This window comes from Pelophylax lessonae (genome assembly GCF_965119305.1).
Source record: "Pelophylax lessonae genome assembly, chromosome: 5".
NCBI classification, from domain to species: Eukaryota; Metazoa; Chordata; class Amphibia; order Anura; family Ranidae; genus Pelophylax; species Pelophylax lessonae.
Genome location: NC_138772.1, coordinates 55,813,505 through 55,831,812, shown reverse-complemented (window position 1 = coordinate 55,831,812; position 18,308 = coordinate 55,813,505). Strand labels below are relative to the sequence as shown.

General features: G+C 43.2%; 1 protein-coding gene across 1 annotated transcript in view; it reads left to right on the top strand.

Annotated features, from left to right (window-relative positions):
- The window catches only part of AKAP9 (A-kinase anchoring protein 9), a gene marked incomplete at its 5' end in the record, with an annotated part of 407,878 nt that overhangs the window by 125,519 nt on the left and 264,051 nt on the right, over nucleotides 1-18,308 (top strand). The window contains 3 exon segments of the mRNA XM_082257825.1: nucleotides 753-861; nucleotides 9,903-9,988; nucleotides 16,318-16,411. Coding sequence (XP_082113951.1) covers nucleotides 753-861; nucleotides 9,903-9,988; nucleotides 16,318-16,411 — 289 coding nt within the window.

Sequence of the window (18,308 nt, the reverse complement as noted above, 5' to 3'; positions counted from 1 at the left end):
ATGAAGCAGGGAGCGCTGCCTAGCCCCTGATTCCATGCGGGCATACATCTCTATAATTCCTAAAACCAACGCATGACCCCCAGGCTTTACGCCCCATCTCTTTGCTGAATGAAGACATGAAACTTTTGGGGAAAATCCTGTTTTCTCGCATTAATAAATATTTGTGCTACCTGATCCATAGGGATCAGGTTGGCTTCGTGCCTGGCCGCCAGGTGGGGGACAATGTCTGGAAAGTCATTCACCTGATTTCTTTGCTGAATAACTGTAAAATTCTAGGATTTCTCCTTTCACTTGACATCTAAAAAGCTTTTGAATCCCTCTAATGTGACTATCTGTGATATGTGTTAGCATCTCATGAATTTTTGGTATTGTTATGGTTTTGATACCTATACAAATGTTTTTAATATATGCTTGTTTTCAATAAAAATGTTATGGTTTGTTCAATAAAAATTTTATGGTTTGTACATTGAATTGTTTTTCTTTCTGGTGTATGTCCTTAAAAGTCCCATGGGCACTTTTTTGAATGATCTAGTTCATACTCTCCCACCCTGACAAGAGACCTAAGCGGTCTGGAATTCTTGCAGCCTTAATTTTCTCCATGAAAGGTGTCCATTAACACCACAATTCTCTGTTACTGCAGGTGCATAACACACCCCTACAGTTAATTTGCCACATATATTAAGCCTTATATTACATTACATTACTGAAACATAAAGCTTTAACTGTTATTCCTATATATTTATTTTCATCAGGTTTTGCTTTGTAAAGAGACAGAGAAGGAAAACAACCTACAGCAAGAGAGAGGAGAAGATGAGATGACTTACAGCACATCCTTATCACTGCACAGGACCACAGTGCAAAGTAAAGACCTCTTTCTCTTCCTTACAGTGTAAAATGTTGAAAACATTTTTGAGCTTGTATTGAACTTGTTCATTCTGAGAAAAATATGCATAGAGTGGCATTGACCAGGCAAAAAATGCATGGTCTCTGGCTACAGGGAGCTTTGTGGGTTTTTCATGTCATCGGAGACTGCAGTTTTTGCAGGCTTGCGAGATTGGATGATTTGCAAGGCACATCCTTTATGTAGTGCCACCAAACAGGAAACAACGCCTTTATGTGTAATAAGCAATTATGGCTCCCTTCATGTTTTTATACTATATATATATATATATATATATATATATATATATATATATATATATATATAAATTATTATATAGATTTTTAAGTATCGTAGTTTGCTGCCATTCTACAAGCGCACGCAATTTTAAAACGTGACATGTTGGGTATCTATTCATTTGGCGTGACACCATCTTTTATATTTTACCAAAAATTGGGTTATATATTGTGCTTTTTTTGCATTAAAATTCATGAAAGTGTATTTTTTTTCAAAAAAATTGCATTTAAAAAAAAAAAAAAAATCTGCTGCGCAAATACTGTAATACCGTGCACACACACACACACACACACACACACACACACACACCAGACCAAAAGTTTGGACACACCTTCTCATTCAAAGAGTTTTCTTTATTTTCATGACTATGAAAATTGTAGAGTCACACTTCAAGAGGTAGTCGCCTGAAATGGTTTTCACTTCACAGGTGTGCCCTGTCAGGTTTAATAAGTGTGATTTCTTGCCTTATAAATGGGGTTGGGACCATCAGTTGTGTTGTGCAGAAGTCAGGTGGATACACAGCTGATAGTCCTACTGAATAGACTGTTAGAATCAGGGCTGTCTTTAACACCAGACAAAAGGGGCAGCTGCCCCAGGTCTAGTCATTGTTGTGGGGCCCAAAGCAGCTACCCCTTGGGCCCCCAAATAGTTGATAATTGGATTCAAGGGGGCCCAAGAAATTTTTTTCCCTATGTTTGGGCTAAAGAACACAAGGAATGGACATTAGACCAGTGGAAATCTGTGCTTTGGTCTGATGAGTCCAAATTTGAGATCTTTGGTTCCAACCACCGTGTCTTTGTGCGACGCAGAAAAGGTGAACGGATGGACTCTACATGCCTGGTTCCCACCGTGAAGCATGGAGGAGGAGGTGTGATGGTGTGGGGGTGCTTTGCTGGTGACACTGTTGGGGATTTATTCAAAATTGAAGGCATACTGAACCAGCATGGCTACCACAGCATCTTGCAGCGGCATGCTATTCCATCCGGTTTGCGCTTAGTTGGCCCATCATTTATTTTTCAACAGGACAATGACCCCAAACACACCTCCAGGCTGTGTAAGGGCTATTTGACCAAGAAGGAGAGTGATGGGGTGCTGCGCCAGATGACCTGGCCTCCACACTCACCGGACCTCAACCCAATCGAGATGGTTTGGGGTGAGCTGGACCGCAGAGTGAAGGCAAAAGGGTCAAGTGCTAAGCATCTCTGGGAACTCCTTCAAGACTGTTGGAAGACCATTTTAGGTGACTACCTCTTGAAGCTCATCAAGCGAATGCCAAGAGTGTGCAAAGCAGTAATCAAAGCAAAAGGTGGCTACTTTGAAGAACCTAGAATATGACATATTTTCAGTTGTTTCACACTTTTTTGTTATGTATATAATTCCACATGTGTTAATTCATAGTTTTGATGCCCTCAGTGTGAATCTACAATTTTCATAGTCATGAAAATAAAGAAAACTCTTTGAATGAGAAGGTGTGTCCAAACCTTTGGTCTGTACTGTGTATGTATATATATATATATATATATATATATATATATATATATATATATATATATATATATATATATATATATATATATATATATTTTTTTTTTTTTACATATGCGTACACAACTTACATATGCATTCGCTTCTGCGCACGAGCATGAAGGAATAGTAGCGCTTTAAAAAAAAAAAATTATATAATTTTCTCTTTCGTTCATTGACGAACACAGCTCTAGAATCTTCTTAACCATTGGGTTATGCTGCCCCCTACAGGAGTCAGACACTAGGCTGGAAAAAGCTTTACCACGCCTATGGGGCAGTCCCAGGGGATATTCTCCCACACTCTGCTATAGGCATTGTTTTTTTCTGTCTAGTCAGGAGTAAGGACCTAGTTCCTTGCTGTGATCTCTGGTCCCAGCATTTTTTTTCTTTTTAAATTGAAATTTTTCCTCTTTTATTATCTTCTGTTCCTGAGAACTACAATCAACTGCTGGACTGGGTGACGGATTAGATATTCTAGATCCTTAAGGTCTCCCCAGTCTGGACAGCAAGCGCACGCAGGCCTCAGCTCCGCGCTAGGTCGGTCGCGACATAGCCCCACTGGACGGGGGCTGGCCAGCGAGTTAAACATCTCGCGAGGGCGCATACGACCTGGTACCAGCGTGAGTCTTGGCCTGCAGCACCCCCCTGATGGACATTTGGGGTGGACATGGGCACCTCCTTGGGAAGGTCGGACCCCCGGGTTCTCCTTCCTTCGCCCCTCCAGCCCCTCTAAACGGGTCACTGTGGGTCTTTCTGCCCCCTTGAAAGCCACTTCCTCCCGTGTGGGCATCTGCCTTCCCCTCCACTGCCCTGGGTGGTTGGATCCGATGGGGCTCACGTCCTCAAAATTTAGGCAGCGGTTTTCAGCCTACTTGGCCATGTGGCTGAGTTGGGCGCTGCTGTTAGGGGGCGGCCTCAGTGGGTCTAGCTGAAGCCCCCAACTCCCCCCTTGGGCATCTGCCGGACTGAGGATCCGTGCTATTTGTGGCTGGGCCCCCACAAAAATTTAGGCTGCGGCTTGTGGCCTGCTGGGCCATATGGGCATCTTGGCACCTCCCTCGAACAGGGTGGCGCTGTGGGGGGCACTTTATTTTTAGTGACAGTCTTGCTGCCATTATTGTGTGGGTGGGGGTACCCTGCCTGCGCGTCTGCGTCATGGCGGACGGCCCGCCTTTAAGGGGGGGCTATGTTCTATTATGTCCTCTATGGTGAGCTCTTAAGGCAACCCACTTGTCTTTTGTGGGGTCTCATAGGTGGTCCATTTGTGGACCCTTGGCCGGCATCCCCTTGCAGGATCACAGTCAGCGATCTCCCCTGATTGTTAAATTTCGGGGTGAGCTTAGTATGTAGCGACCCTACTGTTTCTGTGTCCACGCACTTCGAGTGCTCTAATAGTGAGGATGATTCCTCTTCTACTGTAGCCGCGTATGAAACGGCGCTGGTGAATGCACTGATGGTATCAGTGTGGGTAACTTTAAAATTGAAGGATGCAGCTGCTGCTGCGTCGGAGGCTCTGGTCACTTTTGGCACCCGCAGCTCCCCAAAAGCAACAAAGGTATTCCCTTTTCCCTTCTACTTTGACAAAATTGTCCTGAGTCAGTGACCTAAACGCAATATGTCAGTGCCTGAGCGTTTCGCTAGACGGTATCCCTTTGAAGATTCCCTGTTAAAAAAGTGGACAGTGCCACCTGTGGTGGATTCTCAGGTTTCCATGCTAAATAAATCAACTCTAATTCCGGTGGAGGAGTCTCCGGCTTTGGAAAAACCCCTTTGGCAGGAGAGCCGAGACTTTGGTCCGCCACATGTTTACTGTGGCCGGTTCAGTCCTTAGGTCGGTGTCCACCATAGCATTGGTGTCCCAGACTTTAACAGAGTGGACAAAGCTTTTGCGCCAGGATCTGGAGGGGGAACAGCTTCCCCCTGCCCTTGCGGAGCTGGGTGAACAGTTGGTCCAGGGGTTACAGTTTGTCTGTGATGCCTCCCTGGATGTTGCTCCCTTAGTTTCTAGGCTGTCCATGACAGCAGTGGTCCTTCGGCGCATGATATGGCTGAAATGCTGGTCTGTGGACCAGTCTTCCAAGAAGGCCTTATCTGTTCTCCCCTTTGTTGGGGATCGCCTGTTTGGATCTTTCCTGGATGATATCATTAGGGAGCTTACAAGGGGGAAGAGTACTCTTCTTCCACAGGCTGCCAGGGGCAAGGAGTCTCGTTGCAGACGTGGACGTGGGACCTTTTTTGACAGCTTATATGCGGCCTTTTCATCTCTCAGGATCTCTCAAGACAAAGAATCTAAGTCTGTCAAGACCTCCTCCGGAGGTTCCAAGAGGACCTGGTCTGGTAAGCTGAGAGCGGGTTCTTCCAGACCTGCAGACAAGCCCTCTTCTGCCTGAAGGGGCTCCCTCACCCGTGTCTGAGGTGGTCGGATGTCTTCACTTCTTTCCGGACCCGTAGACCTCCCTGATTCAAGACAGAGGGGCGTCCACGAGCTCATTTGGTCCGGCTACATGATCAAGTTTCAGGCTTATCCTCCAGTGAGGTTCTTTCCTTCCAACCTGCGTTTGTCCCCAGACCGCCTGTGGGGTCTCTTCAGGGCGGTGAAAGACTTTCTACTACTAGGGGTGATTGTTCCGGTTCCAAAATCGGAAAGTTTTCAAGGTTTCTAGTCAAACCTGTTTACAGTTCCCAGGAAGGAAGGCAAGGTACATCCAATCCTGAACCTCAAGGCTTTGAACCGCTTTGTGCGAGTACAGAAGGTCCAAATGGAGTCCATTCGTGTGGTAGTGGCATCCCCACATCAAGTGACACTTACCTTCATATTCAGCGTTTCCTCCACTTTGCCGTGGGCGAAGAGCATTATCAAATTATGGCATTACCCTTTGGTCTCGCCTCAGCTCCTCGGGTAGTCACAAAAGTGTTGGCGTTGTAGCGGCAGCGGGGATTGCGGTACTGGGTACCTAGACGATCTTCTGCCAGCAGAGTCTCCGACTGCTCTAAACGACAACCTGGAAATTACTGTGTGGACTCTGCAGGAGTTCAGTTAGAAATTGAACTTCCAAAAATCTGCTCTGGTTCTATCCACAAAGTTGGACTATCTAGGTCTGACTCTGGACTCCGCTTCAGCCAGAGTGTTTCTTCCAGGGGAAGAAACTCAAAAAGCAGCAGGATGCAATTTGGCTCCTGTTCAGCAGTCAAGCATCTTTCAGGACTTGCATGTGGGTGCTGTGCCTGATGGTGTCTACCTTTTTTGAGGCGGTTCCATTTGCACAGTTCCACTCGAGACCTCTGCAAAGAGAGATTCTTGCCAAGTGGGACAAGGATCCACTGTCTTTAGACAATCTGATCCTGTTGAGCCGGGATAAGAGAGGGTCCCTGATATGGTGACTTCACTCTCCGGCATTCGACAGGGCAAATCCTTCCTCCCCCCATACTGAATGGTAGTCCCCATGGTTTGCAGCCTGTCCGAGTTGGGAGGCGTTTTGGGCACGGATGTGCTTAAGGGGTCTGGAGGAGTCAAGACTACCGATCAATATACTGGAACTTCGGGCAATAAGATTTATCTGACTTATTGGACAAATCGCCTTCCGGGGTGCCTGGTAAGGATTCAACAATGCCACAGCCATTGCGTATGTCGATCACCAAGGAGGCACAAGAAGTATCCTGGCGGCTCGGGAGGTAGCCGGCATTCTAATGTTCAGCTGTGACTCTGGTGGGAAACTCACGAGGTGGACCTGTTGGCCTCTCTTCTCAACAGGAAGGTGGCAAGGTCTTGGGATCCTCAGGCCGACGCTACAGACACACTGGTGGCTTCTTGGGGCCAGTATCATCTGATATATGCCTTTCAACTCAAACTTCTGCTGCATCTCCTGCGAAGGATCGAGGCAAAAGGGATCCGGTCATCCTAGTGGCTCCAGACTGGCTTCGCCGATCTGGAACAGCTGGTCCCCGATGTCCCTTGGAGACTCCTTCTCAGAGAAGATCTATTGGCCTGACTTTACAGTCGCTGGCGTTAACGGCTTGGCTATTAAAAGCCAGGTGCTTAAGGATAGGGGGTTATCTGAATCGGTGATTCCCACGCTGTTAACGGCTAGAAAATATACCTCTAGGAAGATTTACCATCGGAAGACATACATTGCGTGGTGTGAGTCTCTTGGGGTTCATCCCAGTTCCCTTTCGGTGGGTCGGATTTTGGCATTCCTTCAACGAGGTGTTGAGCAGTGCCTGGCCTTGGGTACCGTCAAGGGCCAGGTTTTGGCGGTCTTCTTTTACCATCCTTTGGCTACAAATTCTTTGGTTTGCACCTTTATTGAGGGGGTTCACCACTTGGCTCCCCCAGTACGGTCTCCGTTGCCTCAGTGGGATCTCAATTTGATGCTGTTGGTTCTCCAGTAACCGCCTTTCGAAAATATTCGTGAGCTTCCTCTGTTTACATTGTCCCAGACAGTAGCCTTCTGGTGGCTATTACTTCTGTATGCAGGGAGTCAGAGCTGGCGGTGTTGTCTTGTCGTTCACCTTACCTGGTGGCTCACAGAGATAAAGTGGTGCTTCGCCCTTGTCAGTCGTTCCTTCCTAAGGTTGTTTCTGGTTTCCATCTGAATGAAGACATTGTGTTGCCTTCCCTGTGTCCTGAGCCTAAACATCCTAGGGAGATTGCCTTGCACTCTCTGGATGTGGGTCGGGCGATCAGGGTGTACCTTGCGGCAACCGAGTCGTTTAGGAAATCAGCCTTACTGTTTGTCCTTATGGATGGACCTTGCAAAGGATTTGTCACGTCTGCTGCGACCATTTCCAGATGGACAAGACAGACAGTGGTGCAGGCCTATTCCATCAAGGGTCAGGTTCTTAAATTCCCTGTTAAGGCGCTTTCTACCCGGGTGCTTAGTGCCTCTTGGGCTTTCAGCCATCAGGCGTCAGTGATACAGGTTTGCAAGGCAGCCACCTGGTCGTCTGTGCACACTTTCATTAAATTTTATAAAGTAGATGTACTGGCATCTGCAGATGCTGCTTTTGGTCGCAAGGTTTTGCAGGCCCCTGTTTGAGAGGATCTGGTCCTTTTTCAGGGTGCATTGTTTTCAGGTGAGCTCCAGTTGTTACCTGGTTGGCTAGGTTTAGCCTTTTGGGATTTTTTTCTGCTGTGTTTTTTCCACCCCTCATGTTTTAACACTGCTTTGGGACATCCCAATGGTTAAGAAGATTCTAGAGCTGTGTCCGTTAATGAACAAAAGAGATAATTTAATTTTTGTCTTACTGTAAAATCCATTTCTCTGATGTTCATTGACGGACACAGCACCCACCCCTCTATTGAGTTGGGTTATTTTTCTTTTGACACTACTTGCAACAAAACTGAATGCCTATAGCAGAGTGTGGGAGTATATCCCCTGGGTTCGCCCCATAGGCGTTGTAAAGCTTTTTCCTGCTTAGTGTCCTACTCCTGTAGGGGGGCAGCATAACCCAATGGGTAAGAAGATTCAGGAGCTGTGTCCGTCAATGAACATCAGAGAAAAGGATTTTACAGTAAGGGAAAAATCCAATTTTTTTATTTATATTTATACTGTCCCTTTCTTTTTTTTATTTATTTTTTTGTGATAAAATAAGGGATGACAGGTCCTCTTTTTAGAGACATCTGGGATCTATAAAACCCTAGATCTCTCCTCTACCCTGTAAAGCATGAGATGATAAAAAAAAAAATTGTTCTCATGCTTCACATCTGCCCAACTGAAAGTGACGCATGATGTTGCTTCCTGCCTCCTAGATCATAGAGATGGCCAGGTACCAGTAGGTCTCCAGCCAGCTCTGTGATCACCCGGCAGCATTGCCAGACCGAAAACTGGGCTCTCCAATCACATGGGAGGGTCTGGAGAATTGCCAGTGAGCGGTGGGAGGGGGAAGCGTCCCCTTCTGTAAAAGCAATCCAGCGGCTAATCAGCTGGCTGGCTGTTTCTTACTTTCTATTTGCTACTTTAAATGTTTGTGATTGGACACCTCCAGTGCTGTCCGTTGCTGCAGTCAACACCTGGCAGCCCATTAAAGCGGAGTTCCAGCCGTTTTTGTGTTTATGAAACGTCAGCAGGTAAAGAAAGTGTAGTTGCTAACTTTTAATAAACACACACTCACCTGTCCCACGATCCAGCGATGCGGCAGCCCGAAGCCCCGGTTTTCTCCCTTGCCTCTCCCTGGCGCTGTCATTACTAGTTTGGGCACCCGGCTGTGACCGCTTTCGGCTTCACAGCTGGGTGCCCACTGCACATGCGCGAGTCAAGCTGAGCGTTCTGAATGGTGGACCAATCTTCTGGGACCTGTGATATGTCGGCCCGAGCAGAAGTGGGATCGGGTACCAGTCAAAATTAGGTACCCGCTCCCCCCCCCAAAAAAAAATAATAACATGCCAAATGTGGCATGTCAGGGGGTCAGGAGTCCTTAAAGCGGAAGTTCCACTTTTGGGTGGAACTCCGCTTTAAAGTAGAACTAAAGGAATCCCCGTTTTTTTTTTCATTTGAAATAGAATGGGAGGGATTTAACCCCGGTCAGTTTTTTTTGTCCAAATCTGTCTAATTGAAGAGATTTTTTTTCACTCCCTGTCCCATAGCCAAAGCAGTAAGTGAAATCCTTCCAAAGTAAGGGAGTTCTTAGTTGTCACCAGAACTAGTGCTTCCATTGGAAGATTTCCCCTCTACTGTTCTGGGGACAGCCAAAAATTTGCGATTTTCTTTCACTTTCAGTTATAATGGTAAACATGACAAATAGAGGGGGTGAATCTCCGTAACAGCGACACAAACTGCTATAAACACTGACATGGGTTCTATTTCCTTTCCCCTCTATCCCCAACTAAAATAAAAAGTTTTTCCTTTAGTTATGCTTTAAGATGCCTTTCCAAGGGCTTCTGAACAACCTGGGCACTCTCCAAGACTAAAAAAAATGTTTTGCCTTTTGTTATACTTTAAGACTTCCATTGCAGGGAATATTAATGTTCAGAAAATTGCAGGGCCTATAAGTAGAAAGCAAATAGACCAGAAGCACTGAGATAATGGTAGTGCTGCACTCCTCGTGGAGTCTTCATAGAACTGTATCTGGGGAAGGGACAGCATGGAATTAACATATTACACTTTCTTCCCATTGTCCTTTCCATAAATATTTCCTTGTTTTCTTCTTTAACATGTGGTAAACTTCCGTGTCTTCTCTCACTTGGTGTTTTGCTTTGCCGCAGCTCTGCAGAGCAATCTGAGAACACTGCTGGAGAAGTTTGTAGAAGAATACAAACAGATGGCAGATCTATCCACATATATAGGAAAGGTAAGCACTGCGATTTATATGTGTGGTTCAGTTATTTTTGACATGGTCATTTTGGCATTGGATTTTAGGCACATAGGGTTTGTGGCATTACATTCTTATTTTAACTATGAATCGTGGGTAAAAAGGCGCTGGTAATCTTTTATGTTGCTGGATACAATTTTAAAGGTATCACGTATTTATAGGATTATTAAATTATGACATGAATGTGAAAAAATACGTGCTATGCATAAATTAGTGCAAGATATATTAAATAATAAATATCAAAGTGCTTAATAGTGCATCAACCTAAAATTACAGGTGTGGATTTTCACTAATATAAATGTCACATAAATATCACATAAATAAATGATTTAGTGCAACAAGCAGAAAGGTGCTTATTAGTGCATGCATAAATTACGTACCATAAAATGAATTATAATAAATAATCGTGCTTTCTAATAAAAGTGCTCAAAAAAAAATAAATAAATAAATATATATATATATATAATGTGTAAATTGTCTCTAAAATTCCAAACAATTCATGCAATCTGATTGTGCGTTTATATTCTTGATTCTAAGGTGCTCCAGGTGATGGGGTGTGTCACACGTGGCCTCTTACCAGCTTTCAACAGGTCGTAATGACCCCCAACGCCTGTGATCCCTTTTTCTGGGTGGATCAGACCTCTCCTCGATATCTTTTGGCTTGAATATCCTGCTCCTACCTTAGGCGTGTATGGACCATATAGTCCGCATATAAAGATAAAAGATAGCCTCCAATAGTGAAATATTGTATGGTTTATTAAAAATACACTATAGGATCACAATTGGTCTCTTACTATTTAATGTGCCCTCCTGGCACTGGGCAATTCGGCAGTACCAAATCGTTCGGGTATTGGGAAGATATTGTCCGAGGATCTGCAGCTTCCTCCTATCTCTCCTTTCCCTGTTTGTTTTGCGGCGGTCGGCGTGCGTCCCTGCCCTGCGTCCCTGAGGCATTCGTAGCAGTGGCAGGGACGCACGCCGACCGCCGCAAAACACGCCACATGTGACACACCCCATCACCTGGAGCACCTTAGAATCAAGAATATGAATATCAAGTGTATTTTTAATAAACCATACAATATTTCACTATTGGAGGCTATCTTTTATCTTTATATGCGGACTATATGGTCCATACACGCCTAAGGTAGGAGCAGGATATTCAAGCCAAAAGATATCGAGGAGAGGTCTGATCCACCCAGAAAAAGGGATCACAGGCGTTGGGGGTCATTACGACCTGTTGAAAGCTGGTAAGAGGCCACGTGTGACACACCCCATCACCTGGAGCACCTTAGAATCAAGAATATAAATGCACAATCAGATTGCATGAATTGTTTGGAATTTTAGAGACAATTTACACATTATATATATATATATATATATATATATATATATATATTTATTTATTTTTATTTTTTTGAGCACTTTTATTAGAAAGCACGATTATTTATTATAATTCATTTTATGGTACGTAATTTATGCATGCACTAATAAGCACCTTTCTGCTTGTTGCACTAAATAATTTATTTATGTGATATTTATGTGACATTTATATTAGTGAAAATCCACACCTGTAATTTTAGGTTGATGCACTATTAAGCACTTTGATATTTATTATTTAATATATCTTGCACTAATTTATGCATAGCACGTATTTTTTCACATTCATGTCATAATTTAATAATCCTATAAATACGTGATACCTTTAAAATTGTATCCAGCAACATAAAAGATTACCAGCGCCTTTTTACCCACGATTCATACTTATATATTGTTTTTAACAATTAAAGGGGCAGCAGGTTCTATTATATTCTTTTAAAGGGCCAGGCACCTTCCCCTAATTTTTATTCTTATTTTAACAAATTGTGTAACTCTTGTATTATTATTGGTGTAAAAGCCAAGCTTGTGTTGCAATAATCCTGTTCATCAGCCAAATAAGTATAGGAATTTACAAAAATAAATAAATAAATGCACATTTTCTTGCAGGTTAAAAAAAATATGCATTTATTTATTTATTTTAGGACTCTCTAAAGCATTGGGTGCGAGGGTTAGTGCATTTGTAACATTTTGTGGTGGAAATTAATGGGGTCTGGCACATAGAAATTTGCTTGGTGCATGGAGAACTTTGCTGCGCTGAAAAGCACACTTGCCGATATTAATAGAGCGGTCGGCGTCAAAGGGAGAAACAGGCGCAATCTGTGTCACAATCGATGTCAACAGAAAGCGTCCCGTTCCAACACAGGACGCTTGTTTATTTATAGTCAATGAACAATGGGAGGTGGCGACTTTACAACCAATCACAGACATGTATATTTTCAAAAGTACAATGGAAATGGGAGTGTATGTTAATGGACCAACTGTTCTGTGCAAAAGGAACCATGCACTATTACCAAACACTAAACAATGGAAATAGTGTGGATTCTCATGAACGCGGCCATGCCAGTACATACACATGTACTCCCGTCATAACCTGTTAGAGTGAATCCTATATAATATAGTTCATAAAAGCCATATTTGATAGTGAATATGCTACTGTTCCAGTAAATGAGACTATATCTGCAAAGGAAAGAGCAGCAGTGTTTTAGTCATGCGGATCGAGCATGAGAGAAAGCTACCAGCCATTATTCCAGCAAAAGGGCAGATACTTATCAAAATGATAATAACTCCACATCTCAAACATATCTTCGCCAGTGAATACTGGGGCCCCCAGCTGGCTGATATACATTTGTGCGGCAGAGTTTGCATCGCACTGCCATAGATCCGGACTAGCGTTCGCTCGTTCGCGATAGCCTCTCAGATCGTCCGCTGGTAAGGAGGATCAGGCAAGTGCCGTGCAGTCCCCATTTAATGGAAGGTTTCTACAACTACAGGTCTTTCCTCAATGCCAGTTAAAGCCATATTCGCTGTGCATAGCAAATAAAGGTAAACCAACACTGGGAGACATAATGCCAATTTAACTAAAAACACATCCTGAAAAATGTCCACACAAATATTAAGAACATTCCACAACAATTTTACACCCTGAATATGGGTGTAACATGTTACAAAAGGTGAACTTATCCTTTAATGGTTAGGCTAAAGCTGACCATACACTAGCCAAAAAATTTTCAAACTCATTCTCGAAAAACGAAAAATCGGCCATGAGAGCAGTCGATCATGCCATCGTGTAATCGCCAAATTTCGAACGATAAATCGTTCATTGGACATAAATGAATCAGTTTTTCGTTCATTTTTTCACATGCCTAGTGCAAACAGTTTGGGCAAGAAACACATTAACCTTTCAATTTATCGTTAGTTCGGCAGAATTTTCCAAACTGTTTCTTCGATTTTTCGGCTCTGAAAAGTTAAAACCGATTTTCTATTTGTGCCCATTAACTGGACGAAAAACGAACGGACCAAATGACAGATTGTCGAATGATTTTTTGGCTAGTGTATGGCTAGCATAAGGGTAAGGACCTGTAAAGATGTGAATAAAAATGTAATGTATTGCAGCTTACAAGTCTTTAGATGTAGTGGCTGCATTCATTTTCTTCATTTCAAGCCAAGTAGATTTTCTACAAGTACAGAAACATACCTGTTAATCTTGCCAGAAGCCCAGTGTCCTTGTAACTTCCTGTGCACTAAAATGATGTCTCAAATATTTTTCCCAGCTCTCTTCTGTGGAGTAAAATGTAATCCCCTTAAAAAATACTTTTACCAATGGAAACTTTTTTTTTTTCCTGCAAGGAAATACCTTTTTTTCTTCTTTATTGATCCTCACTTCCGGGTCCGACCGCCTATAGGCGATTACGTCATTCGGCGATTCGCAAGGGCTGCTGGGATATATCCCAGCAGCCCTTGCGAAGCGCCTAGTGTGGAAACCTTGCATCATTACACCGGCACCAGCTGTACTCTGTTGTATTGGATTGAGTCCATGCTCCTCCCCGCCTCCTCTCAGTGAGCTCTACGGGATGAAATGTTTTCAGTCCGTGCTCACTGAGAAGAGGCGGGGCGGAGTGCGGACTCAAAGGAATACATCCCCTAGAGCTCACTGAGAGGAGGGGGGGCGGAGCACGGATGCAATACATCCGAGTACAGCTGGTGCCGGTGTAATAATGGGAGGTTTCGTCACTAGGCGATTCGCAAGGGCTGCTGGGATACATCCCAGCAGCCCTTGCGAATCGCTGAATGACGTAATCGCCTATAGGCGGCCGGACCCGGAAGTGAGGATCAATAAAGAAGAAAAAAATGTATTTCCTTGCAAAAAAAAAAAAAGTTTCCATTGGTAAAAGTATTATTTAAGGGGATTACATACATCTAAACTTATTAAAATGGGTGGAACTGCACTTTTAATATGGCCCATCTTTTAGCCTCCATTCTTCAGCCAAAGTAACATTCATGAGGTCAGGTACATCAATGGAGGAGATTTATTAAAACCGGTGCACACAGAATCTGGTGCAGCTGTGCATAGTAACCAGTCACCTAAGTTTTATTATCAAAGCTTAGTTGAACAAGCCAAAGTTAGAAGCTGGTTTGTTACTATGCACAGCTGTACCAGATTGTGTGTATAGCACTTTAAGGCCCCTTTCACACAGGCGGACCGTTCAGATCCATCTGTCAGTTTTTTTAACGGATCTGAACGGTCACCCCATGCATCTCTATGGGGCCTCGGGTGTCAGCGGAGACATATCCGCTGACATCTGATCCGTCAAATCTGGATGGATGGAAACCCTACTTTCCATCCATCCATCTATCCATCCATCCAGCGGATCGGATGGGATCGGGTGAGTACGGACCGACGGTCCGTTCCCATCCGATTCCCCCATAGAGATGCATGGGGACCTGACAGCTCTGTCTCTGCACACAGCACGGAGACACAGCTGTCATCCTCCTGCTCAGCGGGGGTTCAGCGGATCAATCCCCCACTGAGAAAAACGGAGTCCGTCTGGCGGACTCCATGTGTGAAAGAGCCCTTAGTAAATCTCCCCTAATGTCTTTGTATGCTGTAACATCAGAATTACCCTTCACTGGAAACACTTGAGCTTTTTAATGTGTTTACATACATTTAACCGTATAGTAGATGTGATGGTTGGGTGTCTACAAACTTTTAGCCATATGGTGTAAGTTCATGTTGCAGGTCTAGGTTAAGTTTAGAGATGGGTTTATATACAAAAGTTTTAGGTTTTGTGGATAAAGGTATATCTTAACTTTGCTTTACCTGGACTAGACAAAGTAACAGGTTTACATGCTAGTACAAAATGATGTACTTTGCACCTTAATTTTTGCATGTGGTTTTACATGGGGTAAAATATTTTTTATGCTTTGTTTGGGCACGCTTAGTGATGGGAACAAGACTTGTAGTGTTACTTAACTGCAGGAGACAAAAATCAGGTCTCTTGATCTGCCCTACAGGACTGTGCTCTGTGGCAAAGCTGTGGATATCTTGGAACTGAATAGACAAAAAAAACTCCCGTACATTTATTTTATTTGTGTATTTAGCTGCTTGCTTTGAGTTTAGCCTTAAAGTGATTGAAAAGGCAGAATTCTATGCATTAAGATGAAAAACCTTGTGTGCATCAACCCTCCTCAGTCCCCCTAATACTTATCTGAGCCCCATCTAGATCCAGTGATGTTGCATGATAACCTCAGATGCCCGGGACTTTCCCTCCTGATTGTCCTAGACACAGCAGCGAGCGCCATTAGCTCCCACTGCTGTCAATCAAAGTCTGTGAGCCAATGAGAAGAAAGAGGGGCGGGGCCTAACTGTGACTCCGTGTCTATATGGACACATACAGCAGTGACTCAGCTCGGGTGCCCCCATAGCAAGCTGCTTGCTTTGGGGGAACTCGGCAGGAGGGAGAAGCCAAGAGTGCTAGCAAGAGACCCGAGAAGAGGAGGATGCAGGCTGCTCTGTGTAAAACCACTGCACAGAGCAGGTAAGTATTACATGTTTGTTATTTTTAAAGAAAAAAAAAATGAGACTTTAATATCACTTTAAACTCACTGAAAGTGATGACCTTAAAACCGATAGGCTGTGTTCTCAGTAAATATTTGACTATACACATCCTCTGTACTGCAATTACAGGATCATTTTAAAATATGAGGATAATGAAGGTTCATATGCAAAGTTGCCTGTTGTCCCTTGCTCTTATTAATTATTTACTGTAGTAAAAGGAAGGAGAAATTCAAATTCTATTGACACAGTCCTTGACGAGTTTTCTTTTATAAGCTAGACTTCCTGTTGGAAAAGATAATGAAGCGTGTGAAATAAAACCTGTAATGTTGATGTACAGTCTTTTATCTGTGTATGTTTTATCTCCGGCTTATTTCAGACAGCAGATCTCCCAGTGAATAAAGAGCAGTCTGACATCCCTCAGGTGAAGCAGATTGTGATTATTTCCCAGGATTCAGCTCCAAGTCAATCAGGTAAATACATAACTCTTAGAATTGATATGCATTGCAATGTTTTCCAAGCAGCAGGTGTTAAAATGGACAATATGGTGGCTTAGGCATTTGCATCGTGGCATTGCAGCTTTTAGGTCCTTCTAGGACATTATGAGATAACATGGTCAAAATTGGAAAAAATATATGGTGTGGGTCCCAGGCTAAATACTATATACAGGCATACCCCACTTTTAAGTACACAATGGGACCAGAGCATGTATGTAAAACGAAAATGTACTTAAAGTGAAGCAATACCTTTTTTTCATTTCTCAATTATTATTATTATTTCAGGTTCTTATATAGCGCTGTCAATTTATGCAGCGCTTTACATATACATTGCACATTCACATCAGTCCCTGCCCTCAAGGAGCTTACAATCAATGCATGTAAATACACTAGCTCCATAGGAAATCTTGGTCAGCTTGACATGGCACTGCTCCCAAACCATAAGTGACAAGGACACCAAGCTTGGGGAGCATGTTAAGGGGATCCAGGACTATGACATGGTAGATTACCTAGGCAAGCTGGCAGATATGTTGGATATGATATGTTGTAGTTCTGGGTCCCCTCTCGGTGCTCCCTAAGTTTGGTATCTCTGTCATTTATGGTTTGGGAGCAGTGCCATGTCAAGCTGAGCAAGATTTTCCATAGACGCCAATGTTAAAAACCGGGAGTAGTGCCATGCCAAGCTAACCAGGCTGTGTCCGTACTCGCGAGTGTACGTAAAGTGAGTGTACTTAAAACGGGGTATGCCTGTATTACATATGATTAAGTGGCCAATTACCAAGGAGTAGCATGGTAGTGATATCCCCAAATGCTAAACCTCTTATGAGGGTAACCGTCCGTGGAGGCAGCATTTCCTAGGTACATTCATATTTTTTTAATCAAATGCTGTCTATGCTCCAGTGGAGGGACTTTTCCTCTCCTCACTTTATATCTTTAGGACAACAGGAAGTGAGCAGAAATCCTTTCTAAAGCTGACCATACGCTAGTAGATTTTTGTTCAGCGTTTTCCATTTTGAGAAAGCTCAATCAATTTCTCATCATTAGTGGGGAGCAAATCAACTGTGGTGATGGGATAATTTTTCCCGATCAAATTTCTGTGTATGTGGTTTTCGTTCTGGAAAGTCCATTGATTTCAAAATCAAATGTTAAAAGCAAAGTAATTTAGATGCCAATAATTTTTATTGAAAAGTATTTTACAAGAGAAAGGTATAAATCACAATACTGGATAACATTGCGGTGATGCCAAGCCATACATTCCCATAAACGTGCAAATAAAAAGAAAAAAAGAATCGCATATGGTAAAGGAAATCTGGACCTACTAAAGTCCATGGTTGCGGTTGGCTGATTCCTGCTGAATTGTATGTATGTACCAGGCTTAAATCTTTCCAGCAGTGACACAGACAACAGATAAAATCTGACAGATTTTAACTCCAGTCACTTATTCTTGCCAAAATTAAAAACCAAAAGTTTGGGCAGGAGATTTTTTTTTGTAAGCTTGGTGCTTGGATATTGCAAACAATTATTCATCATAGTTGAGCCCAGAGTGATTTTATTTTTTTTTTTTGTACAGATTTACCAGCACATGGGAAAGTCAACAGTGTTTGGTGCCTTGATATTGCAAACAATTATTCATCATAGTTGAGCCCAGAATGATTTTATTTTTTTTGTACAGATTGACCATTTTCCAGCAGATGGGAAAGTCAACAGTGTTTAGACTTAAACACTTTGGGATCATTACAGATAGCTCCTGAGAGAAAAGCATTAATTAGAAATAAATGAGTCAGTGAAAGGACCTCTATAATTTCTTTGAAAGTGCATCCTCCATATCAAAAAGATACAACTAATAGATTTCTCAATGGGTCTTCTGGCTGGT